The sequence below is a fragment of the Phodopus roborovskii genome, unplaced genomic scaffold, assembly GCF_943737965.1.
Source record: "Phodopus roborovskii unplaced genomic scaffold, PHOROB, whole genome shotgun sequence".
NCBI lineage: Eukaryota > Metazoa > Chordata > Mammalia > Rodentia > Cricetidae > Phodopus > Phodopus roborovskii.
Window position 1 is genome coordinate 10656983 of NW_026125397.1, and position 15650 is coordinate 10672632.

At 37.0% G+C, this 15650-nt stretch overlaps 1 protein-coding gene across 1 annotated transcript; it reads right to left on the minus strand.

The window, feature by feature from the left end:
- Positions 1-136: 136 nt before the first annotated feature.
- On the minus strand, positions 137-7004 carry Rnf146 (ring finger protein 146). The gene is made up of 2 exons (XM_051175478.1): positions 6889-7004; positions 137-2061 (listed from the first exon to the last, which is right to left on the minus strand). Coding segments are annotated over exons 1-2 (1077 nt in total). The 5' UTR covers positions 6891-7004; the 3' UTR covers positions 137-986.
- Between the last annotated feature and the right edge of the window lie 8646 nt (positions 7005-15650).

Sequence of the window (15650 nt, forward strand, 5' to 3'; positions counted from 1 at the left end):
TTCTACCTTACCAAGTCATATATTTGATCTATAACCATCATTCTTGCAAGTTTACAGTAATACCACTGATAGAAACTGCTAAAGGAAATATAAAACTACTAGCTGCTTGAGAAATTTAAATCTCACAGCTTTTGAGTCTTTTTCCACATCTGTTTATTCCAAACACAATGGCACAGATAGCTTCTCTGTACAGTCTCTTATGAAGAAATCAAACTTCTGATGGGGGACAATTGAGCAGAATACAATCAATTCAAACCCAACCTTTTAAAAAAAGCTCTTCAACCACAAGTAGCAAAGTGCCCCCGTCCCTTTTCCAGACTCAAACAAGAAACAATTATTTTTGATAAACTCTAGTATTTATTAAATTATAAAGTTTCTTTTTAATGGAAAAGAAAAATGCAGACTAAGAGAAACCTCCAAATACAAGGACAAGACAGCAAATCCTATGGAAAGGAAGGCCATGAAGTGTTAGATTGTGAAACAACTTACCAGCTTTTGCTTTACATTTCCATCTCCGTGAGACCAACTATGAAGCAGTTGTTAGTCACCTATTTTTAAATCCCAAATTCACATCTATTTTCCACATTAAGCTTCCTGCTCATAATGATATCAAATATCTCACGGGTGCCAAATTTTAGTAATGATTTTCCATGCAGAAAAACAAGGCAGAGCAAGAGTCAGACGAGGACCATTAATATGCAGGTACACACTGGCCAAAAGAAGTAAGACTTAAAAAAATACACTATGAAGTAAATAGATGTCAAGAAACCTGTGTTATTACTGAACAGCTCTCAAATATCAACACCCCAATTCCTCACATAAAATAAATTTCAACAGAGACATGTTAAACACTTTAATTTCAGGTCTGTCCTTCCCACATCCCTTCCCACCCCAGCTCCCACAATGCACTAAGGATGAGTATAATGTTATGGGGCAGAAATTTACAGGTATCCATTTCACCCTTGTGTGGCCCTGAAGATGTTTACTTAAACCTCTGTCACTGTGCACTGTCCATCCGGCCTTCTAGACCTGACATTGACACTCATGGCTCCAGCCCCTGCTGCTGATCCAGTCCCGGATCGGTCCGATCGGTCAGCTACTGTCTGGTTTGCATTTGAAACCAAAAGTCTCTGTTGGGCCAAGGAGTGCTGTGTAGCCACCACAGGGGTACCCTCACTATCACTACTGGCATCCGACTCAGTTTCTTCAACAGAAGTGTCTGGTACTCTGCCAGAAGATGGTGGTGATTCACGGTCTTCTTCTCCTTCGCCTCTGGGGCTCCTTTCAGCTATGCTGTCCCCACTGAGTTGTAAATGAGCAAAAGAGTCTTCCAGAGAAGTGCCTGCATCGGGGGACGGTGTCACAGGGCTGGTTAGCTGACCATCAACGGATGTCAGGGGCCTTGATGAAGGCGGCACTGTCATCTGGACAGAAGCTCCAGTCTGTGCGGATACACTGTCCGCACCATCCGCAGAACTCTCTCTTGCTACATTTACAGTGTTAGCGTCACAGTCCAGCCTAAGTCCAGCTACTCCCTTCTTTGGTATATCTATTATATCTCGCTTAATCTTCCTGCGACGTCCATGTTCATTTCTCCTATACTGAACCATGTTTTCAAGATCAGCAACATACAGAAACCCAGCAATTAACATTTCCGTGTTCTTTTTACCTTTGGAAAAAGCATCTTCCAGTTCCCGACTAGTGCGCTCATCATACTGCCACCAGCCGTTTCTTCCTTCATAATACCACGCATATTCACCATTTCCTCTACTTGCGGCCTTAAGTTCTTCTGGTGACAACAAGGTTGGCTTGTCAAGGAAGTCCTCAGGAATCTCTTGTCGACAAAGAGCACATCGCTTCCCAAGCCATGAAGCGCCCTTTACACACAGGTAACAGAAAACATGCTTACAGGGCAGACTGACTGGATGAACACATGTTTGCAGACAAATGGCACACTCGGGAACTGTTAGGGAAGGGGCAGCATTAGAACGGGACTCGCTCGCCTTCTTACTTGTAGGAAGCATATTTATTGAGTGATCAATTTCACCACAGCCAGCCATCCTAGGAAAATGAAAAAAGTGAGACCAGGTTAAACTTCTGATGTCTTACTTCACTAGTTCAGAAAACACCTACTCCATGCAAGCCACACGCTATAGGCGGAAGATATAAAAATGGAGACCAGAAACTCCAAGCCACCATGGGCTCCATGCACTATTTCAAACAAAAGACAGGAAAGTGAAAGAAAACAGGAAAAACTCAATATTTGTAAACATCCTTTTTCAACCGTAGTTGTAACTCATCAGTTTTTATTTACAGGAACCAATGAATAGTTATTAAACAAAAAAGAAATATAATGTGAGGCAAATAGAGTATAATTTAAACATTGTTTCTACTCAGCCACAGAATTTGTAAGCCAGAACTAAATGTAGCATTTAAAAACATGAAGCCTACTCCAAAATGACTTCTGCATCAGTATGAAGAAGCAGGAGCACAGCTCTGTCCTTCAAACTGTGACTCTAGACAACAGCAATCTGGAACCTTTGTTTTAATTAGCAATTAGCTTATGGTCCCAGGTGTTTGTACAAGTCAGAAATTTAGCTCCTACACTGTCCTTCTGCCTCGCTGCATGCAAAAACATCAATAGATCATATTAATATCATCTCCCATCTGCCAAGTCCATGAGCCACTACTTATCCTACCTTTTCCAAGTCATCAGACAGCAATCATTAAATCACTGCATATGCCTCTTAATTCAGCCACACTCCTTCCTTAAAAAGGTTGACTTTAGTATAATCCAAAGTCTCTAAGGATGCCTCAAATGCAAATTTTCACACCATCTTCATCTCCTATCAAAATTCCCTCTAATCATCTAGCCATCCTGTATACTATCATCCATTGTGATTTATGTATTTCCATATAGGACCTTGCAAATATTTGTGAAAAGAAAACACACTGTTAAAAGCAAACCCCCCGATGTTATCATATTGTAAAATACATATTTAAATTTCATTTTATTTTAATTAAGCTTAAATATCTAAGTCGACATTTTTAATACAAGATATATACATACAGCTTGTCAGTATGAAAAAGTTGTCGTTGTACTTATATTTAGTGCTGAGAAAGCACAACAAAGGGCCGGATAACAGAAAGTTGCAAGTACTCACGGAGAAAGCATAGTATGAAGTCAGGCACATATTAAACAAGAAATCTAATAATCCAAGTTTCAGTTCCCTCTATTAGTACATGTTTTCAGTCATCCAGGTAAACTAGTAGCTTAAATTTCATTACTTGAAAAAATTACCAGGTTTGGGTAAAAATTAATAATAATAATAATAACCAAAAAAAATTAGTTTCTAAAGTCCTATGAAAGTTCCACATAATCATGAAAGAAAATGCTATAAAATTTGCTGTGAGGAGGGAGAAGGAAAGATTCCCCAACTTGGATGTAGTGAGCTTAACACACATAAAACTTTCAGGATTTTGAAAAGTGATTTTACTTTTATTAATGTAAATGCACGTGCATACATGTGTTTGTGGGTGCCTGCATGGGTCATAAGAGGGCTCCTGATCACCTGGAAGCTGTGAACTGTCAGATGTGACTCTTGGGAACTGACCTCTTCTTGTCCCTCTACAAGTGCAGCAAGAACTCTTAACTGCTGGCCGTCTCTCCAGGCTGGACACTTAGAACTTTTGCTTTATTAAGATAAGGACCCACTAAAGACCTACAGCATTAACAGTGCTGTAATCTAATGACAAATTGGATACATGTGTAGTCTGTTAAACAAGGAAATGTATATGCAAGTAGAAGAATCACAGTATGAAGTACTAAAAATGTGTAAAGATATATAAAAGCAATGAGTGGAGAGGAATGTACGAAGTTTGAGATGGGCAGGTAGGCTGGATGGTGCAGATTTCAAGCATACACAAGGTTCTCAACAAGTAAGCAATGAATAACAGGAGTGGAGCTAAAAGGTCAGCCAGAAAACATCATAAAAGCAATATTTACTACTCTAAAGAAACACAACTTAATTGTTACTCCATAAATTTCCAGACTGGAAACCACAGATAAAAAGGAAGACAATAGACCTGAATAGAGATGGGAACAAAGACTGAAGAGTGGAGGGGACATATGATTTCAGATGTTTACTCTCGGTGCTAATGGCTCTTAAAACAGATGTTAGGTCACAGTCTTCTTATTAAGAAACGTGAAGTAACCTTATTTAAAAGGTTAAGGATCTTAATAAAACTGGTCCACATATATAATCATCCAGTTATGAGAAATCAACATATACATGGTTCATAAAGCCATGAAAACGGGTGGCACAAAACCTTGGGTTACCCAACTTACAAATGATAAGCAGCCTGTAAGGAATTTAAAAAATGCTCAGAGGAAGACAGGAAACTGACAATATTCCCACAAAAGGCATGGGGGAGAGGTCTACCAAAGCAGGTTAAAGCAGAAGCTGCAGCTCTACACACAGCCTTGCTGCTCTGACTGCCAGAGACCAGCAAGCTTGCTCCCAGTAACTCAACCAAGACATCTTTATTTCCTATTGCCCCAAGAGGGTTATGAAACACTCTGACTCCTGCTACCACCGATCACTTACACAAGCCAATGAATCGTCAGCAAAACACAGCTGTACTTGCACTCTGCCTTATTGACATTCTTCCTGGTTCAGGATGGGCTTCTGCCAGCTATTTGAAAAGCCCCTTAAATTTTGTAATAGGAACCATGATTTAACTCCTCTAGAACTCTGATTAGCATGTCAAAATCAATTTAATGACCTCCTTTAGCCTTAATATACATGAACCCATTCTTTCTCAACCCTCACGATTTTCATTTGGATTTTAGCACATTCTCAATTCATCTCTTTCTTTTCTTTCCTTTTCTCTAGTACCCTTCAAGTCAGCACTCCCTGAAGACTGCACATATCCCTTGTTGTTCACATTATGCTTAGCCAGTATTATGAGTATCTTACATGTATGGATCTATGTGACTCCTCACACCTCAAGCCTGTATTTCTGTTTCCGTATTCCAAAATTCCACCTCAACACTCTAGATAGCTGAGATAAACACAACTGAGAACAAATGTGTCTACTCCCTAAATGCTGTATCTTTCTCTTTGCTCTCCACCTTGGATAAATCACCATTCTCAGTACTCATCCAACCCCTGGCCACAACTCCTTTAGAGTGTGCCTCTTAATTCCAAACCCTTAGATACATACTCCTTACACAAAATACTAACCTACCAATAGGCTTCATATATTAGTCATCTCTCAACCTTTAATAGTTTCCTACTGTATACACAATCCAATAGAGGTTCCCAAGCATAGAATTTCAAGATCATTGATATAGACTTCTCATTAAAACACTTAAAATCTTAGCCATACCATTTTTCTTTATGTTAACCCTCCCTACACTTGCCTAAAGACAGACATTAGCTAGTGTGCACTTTCCTAGAAATCTGAATCCAAGGTCTGGATTTGGCTCCAATAATCTGTGTTTTTAAATAAGTGACCTCCAAAGGATTATTCCCCCAGAAACTTGATAAACACTGTCCTAGGAGATAACTTAATTTCTCTAATTCTGCTTCTTCAACAGTAAGGCTGCTCATACTTAATGGTTAAATTCATCACCTGGTAATATGCTAAGTACTGCATAAACATCCACTCCTTTAATTTTGATGGCTCTTTCTTCCACTCTATTTTGTATATACTATCAGTTCCTGATGCTCTAAAATACCTTGATGTTAAGTATCTGTACCCCTTTTTTGTTCTCTCCACTATCTATCCTTTACATGCCATTAATTTCTTCTTCCTCTCAATTCTAAAAACATCTTACTGTTATCTCAATATAGTATCTATACTGCCTCTTAATTGGTAACATATTTGTCTCCTCTCATTTACTGGGCCATAGTACATTCCTTGATGATCAAGATTAACCCACTCCATCACATCACATCAAAGTGTGTGTGTGTGTGTGTTATTGCTGGTGATCTGTCTCAGTGGTAGAGAGTTTGCCTAGCAAGCACAAGGCCAAGACCTTGAATTTCACCACTAGCTGTGTCTGTGTGTGTGTGTGTGGGGGGGGGGGGCTAATACAAAATATACAAGATTCACTGGCTCTAATTTTAATGACAGTGTCATGGTATCATTTTTTTCTTACCAAATACTCAATATTGACTTTGAATGATATAGTCATACTTTTAATGGCAGCATTACCATACTGAAAAGGGAGGTAACAAACTAGTTTCTGTGTCAAAAATAGTATATGCAAGAGTCCTTTGGGTACAGGCATTTGAACACTGTAATGATCAAGACTGAAAGTCAACAAGATTTTCATTTTTCTACGACCTAGAACTATTGTATTGATTGTAGAATATGTTTCATCAAACTATAATGAAATTTAATATGAACAAGTTCAAATTGCGAAATACCCGCAGGCATATTACACAAAGCCTAAATGGCAGGAAAACATAACTAATCAAAATACAAATTAGAGTCAATTGATATGAATAAAAGTATAGTGTACTAATTTTTAAATCAGGTATTGTATGAAAAGCCCTTACATTTCATGAAACAAACTTTTAGTAATTAGTTCTAAAATCCAGAAACCTTTCTCACTTGAATTACTATGCAATGTAAAGATGGGAAACACAGGCTTCCAGCTTTTCAGCCTTCATTTACCATAGTTTCCCCGTGTGAAAACTGTTAGAAATTTTGATTATAATCATTTAGCGTAAATAGGATTGCAAATTCTATTGGTGATTCAATAAAATTTTTCATTTTGCATAACTAAAACTAAACACAAGTATGGTTCTCTTCATTTATCCTCATCAATCCACTCGAGCTTTAGGAAAGTCATGGCACTCTGGATGCTTTACTTACATTTCTAGTACAGTTCCCACAGGCACCTGTCATAAAAATAAAACATCTTCTTTACCAGCTGTCAGCCAACTTGTAGGGGTTTCTCTTCCACTGCTGGTTCATTCTGTACTGGAAAAGAAAAAAAAAAAAATGTATTAACAGCAATAGCTTTACAAACTGAGATTAGCAGAATTAATCAATTAAGTATGATTCTTGAGCCAGGTGGTGGTGGCTTATGCCTTTAACCCCAGCACTCAGGAGGCAGAGGCAAGCGGATCTCTGTGAGTTCAAGGCCAGCCTGGTCTAAGAGCAAGTTCCAGGACAGATTCCAAAGCTACACAGAGAAACCCTGTCTCAAAAAAATAAAACAACAACAACAAAACATGTGGTAAATTTTATTTTATAATTAAAAGTTAATAAATATGTACCAATTAATAGAGAATACATTTTTAAATTGTACACTTTTCACTCGTATTGAGAGAAAAAAAAAACTATTTGCTCTTTATGCAATCCTAAGAAATTGAAAAACCATTCGAACAAAGCTGTAGATTATAAGTTATACACACACACACCTCAACCAAAAATAAAACAAAACCCCAGTAGTGTATAATAGCAGTCAACAAAATGGAAATCAAAGGACACAGGACACACACACACACACATATATTTATATATTTATCCATTTATAACAATATCTAAAAAAGTATACTAGTTTTGAATTTATTTAAATTAACCAAGACTTGGTTGAAAAAGATAAAATACTATTGAAGTCAATAAAATAGGCCTGAATAAGTAACAAGGGAACCCAGTGTTCATAACCTAAAGAATGTGAGAAGACAAATAATTCTCATTAGTGTGACTTATAGATTCAATGTAGTTCCTATTAAAAATCTTAACAGCCCTTTTGCATAAACAAAAATTTAGTCCTTAAATCCCCATGGAATTAGCAGAATCTTGAAAAATATGAAAGAAATTCAACAACTACCACCTCCAAATTATACAACTTACTATATATCTGGACACTAAGATACATACACAGAAATATGTCAATAAAATAAAATTAAGGTCCAGAAATGATCCTGGAGAGATGGCTTGGCAATTAAGAGCACTTAATGCACTTGCAGAGGACACAGCTTTGGGATCTGAGTACCCACACAGCAGCTCACAGCCACCTATAATGTCACTTCCCAGGACACCCAATACCCACTTCTGACCTCCACAGGCCATTACATGTATATGATACACATACTGGTACACAGATATACATACACATTAAAATATGTAAATAAATCTTTTCACTAAATGCAGAAACAAAGACATAGCCAAATGACCTTTGAGAAAGTGTATCAAGCCTGTTCAATAGGGAAAGAATATTCCTCAATAAATGTTGGGACAACCAGATTTACAAGTCATACTTCATAGAATATATAAAATTTAACCCCAAGTGTATCCATGACCAAAATATCATAATCAAATCCTCAAAGTCTTGGAAGTTACCAGAAGGGAAATTCTTCAAGCATTAGAACATAGCACCAACAGCACAGGGAACAAGAGGAATATAAAAATTAGACCTTATCAGTAAAAAAGCAAAACAAATAGATAACTTATAGAAGACCATTTTGAAAATTAAGACATAATTTTCAGACTACTTAAAGAACTCTTACATCTCAATGAAAAAAATAAATAAGTACCAGGTATTAAAAAAAAAATTTACTGGGGGGGGGGAGGAGTAATGAGCACATGGGAAGGTGCTTAGTACTGGTAGTCCTTAGTAGAATATAAATCATATCCACAGTCATGTGTCTACAGGGAGAGAAGAAATACGAGTGGGTGAGGACACAGAAAAATTAGACCTTTGAGAATATCGCTCCTATAGAAGTTTGATAATTATAACACACCCCTGTAATCCCACTGCCAGATACAAATCAAAAGAAAACCAGGACTCACATAGAGATTCATATAGCAAAGTTCATAATAGAATTATAAATCAAAAGGTGGACACAAAGTGTCTTTGGAGATGAATGGATAAAGGAAACATGGCATTTAACAGTGTTCTATTCAGAATAAAAGAAAAATAATGTTCATCCAATATGGATGTAGCCTGGAAAGAATATAAGCTGGACACAAAGAGAGAAGTACTCTTTACAGTCCTGGATGAATAGCAAACTTCATAGAGATCAACTTAAGGGTTCTTAATGACCAGGTGGAAGAGAAAATAGGCAGCTACTGCCTCAAAAGTACATTATTTTGTGTCTGGATTATTCATGAAATATTTCTAAAAATACATATAAGGATGGCTATACAACATTGCAAATAAAACTAGCTATATTGAGTTTTACATTTAAAAATGGTTAAAGTGGAGTATGTGATAATTCTTTATATTCTATTACAATAAATACTTTAAGTAAAATAAACAAGTTCTGTATGAATAAGTCAAAATGGCAACAGGCCATCCTTAATCCAGAGTGAGTTAGCATCAGTGCCTTCCTACACAGGCAGTATTAGCACATTAGCCAAAGGGTCTATTTATATGTACAAGCACACCCAACTTTACAACCTTTATGCCAACGTTCTCTCAAGCTGCTGCTTGTCCAGGGAATCCACAAACACCATCAGCCTCTAACTCTCATATAGAAAAATGCCCACTCCAAAGGTAAGCTTCCTTACAATCACGCAGTGACTGCTGATGAAATGAGCAAGTGCACAGTGAGAACGCTAAGAGAGGGGAGACTTGGATCCTGTCTCTATGCTCCCTAAGCCTCTCACAGGTGACAACCTATCGAAGATTCTCGTGGCCAAAGTTAAATGTAAATAGAAGCCAGCTTTCCTCACCAAGTTTAAGAAAACAAAGAAGTGCTTTCAAAGCCAAAGAATTTTCTAAGTGACTAGCTAAACAGCACTCCTAAGAACTGTGTGCTTCCTTCTGCTCTGGCTTTAGCTAACATGGGTACCACTCTTCCATTCTTCCTACCAGCCTTTCACGGGTGCCAAAATGTTCAGTGGTATGGTAGGGTCCTCAGTGTGCTTCCCTCTCACAGCCTACACAAACACACACTGTCCATTTTCGCACAGTGCCATCAGCTCCCATCTGCAGGTCAGGGTAAACTTCTTCCCGTCCCAGCACCGCTGGTTTTGAGATGTCTACCGTTGGCTGTGGTGACTTCACCACAAGCATGTTCTTCATGCTAGCTCCTGGCAGCACCACCGACCTACCAGAGTATCCCCGAGAACCCACCTTCCCAGATGTCCTTAAATCTTGCTCCAATATACCTTCATCAGAAATAAGTACATAGCATCTTGAGGGGACCCTCCCACTGTAGATTCTAGGCTAGAGAAGCTGATGACCTGAGTCTGAAAAAATATAAAACTGACCTTTATTTTTAACATTTGAATTCCTAAATTTAAGTAACTTTACTTCCTATTAGCAATAAAATACCACTTGGCATTGTCACCTAAAGTCAGAAGTCATAATCCCATTCTCAGACCCCTAGTGCTGGTCCTCCCTGTCACTGCTCATTTCCACAGCTGCTCTTAGTAATGGAGACGAGACCTCTGGCCACTTCCTCATCTTCTTTCCTTTATACAATTCCTGATGTCATTTCCTTTCCTGCCCAATCTAGAATCATCTGAAAGTTCTTGTTTAACAGAACCCTTGTTTGGCAACATCACGTTTTTATTCACCTCTGTGGTCCACACAAACACCTATCTCAGATGAACCTTGGACTATGCCATTTCAGTTTCCACATCTTAGCCACTTAAAGGTCACAGAGAAAAAGAAAACATGCTTAACACCTTCTCTGGTCCTACATTCTGTCAGGCCTAAGTCTGTCAACTTCTATCCTGAACATTCTGGGATCTACTTCTATGTAACTGGCCTTACATTCACTATGCCTCTGAGTGAACTGGCCATGCTCCTCGGATACTAGAAGCCCAAGTTTAGTGTCCCAGTCTATACAATAAAGGCAAAGCTTAGGAAAACACAGACTTTAGGTCTCTGAGCCCTAAATACATAACTGCCTCAGATTTATCCATGACAACCAGCCTTCCACATTCCTACTGTAGTTACACAAAATCAGTCCTTGGCAATTCTGTTCATCGTCCTGCCTTTAAGAGTCTCCCTCTTCTCCAACTTATAAAATGCTTGACAAAGTTCACTGCACTACACAGGAATGAACACCTAAACCACTTCTTTCTCCTGCATTTTATATATTCTTTTACTATTGGACTTATCATGAGGATTGGCAATATTAATGTATGCACAGACTTCCTGCTGAATCATGAAGACAGGACAGAGTTTATGTCTCAAGTGGTTAGTAAGTTGCCAATTAACTTAATGTTGACTTCAACTGGAATTAGTTTAAAGACCATAATACTTAAGTCATTTGTTCACATAAATAACTGTGTTTCATCTGAGAAGAAGGCACACTTCCTTAAAGAACTTACAGTGTAACTTAGTCCTACAGCTCCAGCTCTAGAACCTGTCATCTTCCTATCATTTGACAAGCACATGATTCACCTGGCTAATGCCTACTGCAGGATTCTCCAGAATGTAGGTAAATCCCAACAACAGACAGCCAAACAGCAACAAAGAGCCCTTTCCTGACAAAGATTTGGAATAGAGGTAGGGATGACCGGAGGGGGCAGCGATCTATCTATGTCCTTTGTCTACTGAGAAAGAGTGCTTTCTTCAGTTTGGAAAATAAAGGACACAGATACTCTGTGCCTCACTCACTCTTCTTGTTTTTGGACCATGACTCACTTTGCCTACGTTCTAACATTTGTGTGTCTGTACAAAAACCACTGCTGGATATTTGCTGTCTGTCCTTCCCTTCTTACAAGTGTGTAAACCAGAACGGATCACCTGAGTCATCTTAATCATACATTCCGGACACATACATGACTGAATGGTAAAATTCTCATGTGTAACATTTGGTGTTAAATTTCTTATAAAAGTCTTGGCAGGTCACTGAAAGTACTTTTTTCCTACTAATGAGATAGAGAAAAATTTTGCTCCTATTTCCAATGCTTTACTTTTTCTGTGTATTTATTTATTTATTTTCTCTTTAATAAATCACAACTCTTCCTGTCTATTCACTTACCTATTACAGTCTTATCCATAAATATTTTATCTCTATGACTGGTCTGTACTTTAAGTAAACCAAAACAAAGAAGCTTCAAAATAACTCATAATAAATCTTCAAGAATTCCTCCATTTGGACAACTAAATAGGTTGTAGTCTTTTACAGAGCTAGCCACTCAGTAACACCATGGGCAAAGCCCCTTTCTCATCCCAATCCTATCCCTTCCTTTACTAAGACACTCACCTTTCCCACACCTATCTACTGTACTAGTGATTAGCAGTGAAAAAGTATTTCTAAGAGACCACAATGAGCAGTCCAGTATGATTTCCCACAAATTAATGTGCTTGTTCTTCAAAACAGTTAAAATACATTTACTTTTATACTTTTTTCATTTGTATTCTGCCCTAAAGAATAGAGGATACAACTCTTAGGAATTCTTTTCACCAATTCTCAATCTTGCTTCACAGATCTTTAACAATAAGATAAACAAAAATATTACCCTTATTTATTCAGTGCATCATTAAAATTATTTTACTTCCTATTATGCCTTTATTTTCAAAATCCTTGGCTCTCATAGACACACTATGTCCAAGTATCCCATCAACAAACATGACCTCAGCCAAATGTGGTAACTTTACAGATGTAAACAGGTCTTCCATAGTATCCATATGAATTCACAGTACATATATTTTTCTAAAACCTTGCAGGTTATAATGACTATTCCAATTTCTATATATCACAGATACAAATTGAGACAAATGGATAGTAAAATTTGGGAGGAGGAAAGTGAACTAAAATGCCTACTGAAATCTAGGTCCCAAAGGACCAGTACTGGCACTACCAGAAGGTTCCTTGCAAATGACAATGTGAATCCCAGAGTAGAGTCAGATCTCCTGGTTCCTTGTGTGCACACTCGTGTGTGAAGCACTGGGAGATCGGTTCTGTCAATGCATCCCCAAAGCAGCCTTGGACTTGGGACTATACAACTTACAAAGAAACAACAAACTCAGAATGCATATGGCTTACTCAAAGTCTAAAAGCTATTGAAATGGGATTCAAACTCAAGCATGCTCTATCTTCTTTTTAAAAAAGCTGTCCTAGCCCTGGAAAGGCAAAAGCAGGAAGACTGCCAGGAGTTCCAGGCCAGCTTGAGCTACATAATGAGGCTTTATCTGAAAACAAACAACAAACAACCCTCTCTCTAAGAAGACAAAGAAAAATGAAAAAGGAAGTACCACAAAGAAACAACTTTCTCTTAGGAAAATTACATTATCTAAAAAGGACTTGTAACAAGCCAGTACCTAATTTCAAATTTTCTACTAGTTACATTAAAGCCAATAAAAAGAAACAGGTTAAATTAATTTTTAAAATCTATTTTATATAATCAATATATCTATAGTACTACCACTTTAATATATGTTCACAATAAAATCACTAATGAGATCCTTTACATTTGCATGTGTATCCTCTGAAATCCATACAGAGTTTATATTCAGCACAACTCAGAGCTGCTACGTATTAAGTGGCTCATGAGTCTTTCCCATCCTCACCACATTGAACCTACAACGCCATAAGTATTAACAAACCTCCCTTAAAAGATGAAGCTGACAAACTGTTAAAATAATCAATGAACAGAAGGGATGAACTCTATATGACAGCTTACTTTGTTGAACACAGATTAAAACAACAACAACAACAAAAACCAAACTGTATATATTCTGTTGTGATCAAATTTGACAGGTTTGGGTGACAATGCAAAACTGACCCTCAACTACCATCTTGCAATCGACAATGTCAAAGGCAAAAAACAGGGCATACAAGTAACACTCATAAGAGGCATATAAAGACAGCAAAAAACAACTTCACATTATTTCAAACAAGGTATATTTAAAGTTAGAAAGAGGTTTTTATTTTAATCAAGAGGATTTCTTAAGGAGGAAACAGGTGATTTTAAACTATGTGCTTGAAATAATTTAGCAAACCTATGATTTAAATATACAATCCCTCCTACAATAATTTTTGACTTACACACCAAACTTTATACAAATTAAGAAAGTAGCATGAAAACAGAAGAGAAACAAGGTTATCTGCCCCTTAGCAATTGTGGAGAAAAAAAGTAGTAAAATAAATTTATTTATAAAGAGGTTTACAGATAAGTAATGAATGTAGATCTTTACCAATTATCCCAGTTAATTAAAAAAACTGAAAAATAAAGACATACTGTATTATTTAAAAAGTGTTACCACTAAAGAAATTCAAACTACAATTACTTGGATACACTGTTAATTCCTGATGTAAAGATTTAGGATTAATAGCAATTCCATATATCAAGTCAATTAAACTTTTTAAAAGTCCACTGTCTCTAGATAACTTACTTGAATAAAATACTGACCTTTAAAAAAAAATAAAAGAAAAACATGAGCATATAAAGCATTATAATTAAAAGTATAAATATCAAATTATATATGCTTGAACATTTTCTGTTTTTCCTAGTAGAGATTTAATGAAACAGAATTTACTCTTTATTCAAAATACACAAAACAGGATATCCTGTATAGAAAAGGTGTCAGTGATAGGAAGACTATTTCAAACCTTGCTCTCTACACACATTTACCTACATAGGTTTCTATCATAAACACAAGAAAAGAGAGCAGAGGTCAAGGCGGGATTTAACATACACATCTTAAAATTTCTTAAGGAAGATTCCCAAATTCACAGTCATGTAACAATTATAATGTATCAATTTTTGCACTTCATCAAATCAGCTTTCAAAAAAGTCTAAGTGAACTTGGAAACAAATGTTGTGTCAAAACTCACTTCAGTTAAATGTAAACAGCATCATCCAGTCTTCATATTTAAGTGTAAATGTTTAAATTTCTCTTCTGTGAAGTAGGTTTTGCATTTATTTCAATAACTCATGAGATGTAAATACTGACAGGTACTTTAATCTCATCAAGCACATGCCCCATGGCCAGCAACCATTATGTAAATAAGAAAGTCCTCTTATGAATTAGATGTGTGACCTTGGTCAAGTCATCCCTACCCATCTGCTTTTGTTACTACACCCTCCCCTCTGTGATTCTACAATTTTAAATGTTTTAATTACCAGGCCTTTAACAACAGGCTTTGTATTAATTAACCAAGGTAAATGAGAATGTACAAATTAGCAAAGAAGGTTGTACACCAGTGTAAACCTATACTGTCAACATGACCATTTCCAAACCAGTCAACAGTTCCACAAATTCACTCAAGAATCCAATTGGGCAGGAGGATAGAAAAAGATTCAGTACCTTCCATCTCTAATACTTGCAGAAAAATATGTTTAAGAACAAGGAACAACTGCTTAAATCCTTCAAGCACATATATGGCTAACAGAAAATGTGTCAGAAACAGATGAGCATGAAAACATTCTTTCTATTATTTTCTTCCTTTAAAAACAAAAAACAACACAAAGCAAAAGTGACTCTTTATGACTTGCCATGTCTCCTAAAAGAAATTTCTTTTTCTTTTTGCATTCCTCTTGGCTAATGACCAGTTATTTGGAATGTTTACCCATGATTACAACTCTACTCAGTTCTTCAGCAGCAAAACACAGAAACCTTCAAACGTTTAAGCACAAGGGTTTTCATTCCACCTACATCACACAGGCCCATTTGAGACATAAATCCAGTCTACCATATCCGAGACCCAAACACATCCAAA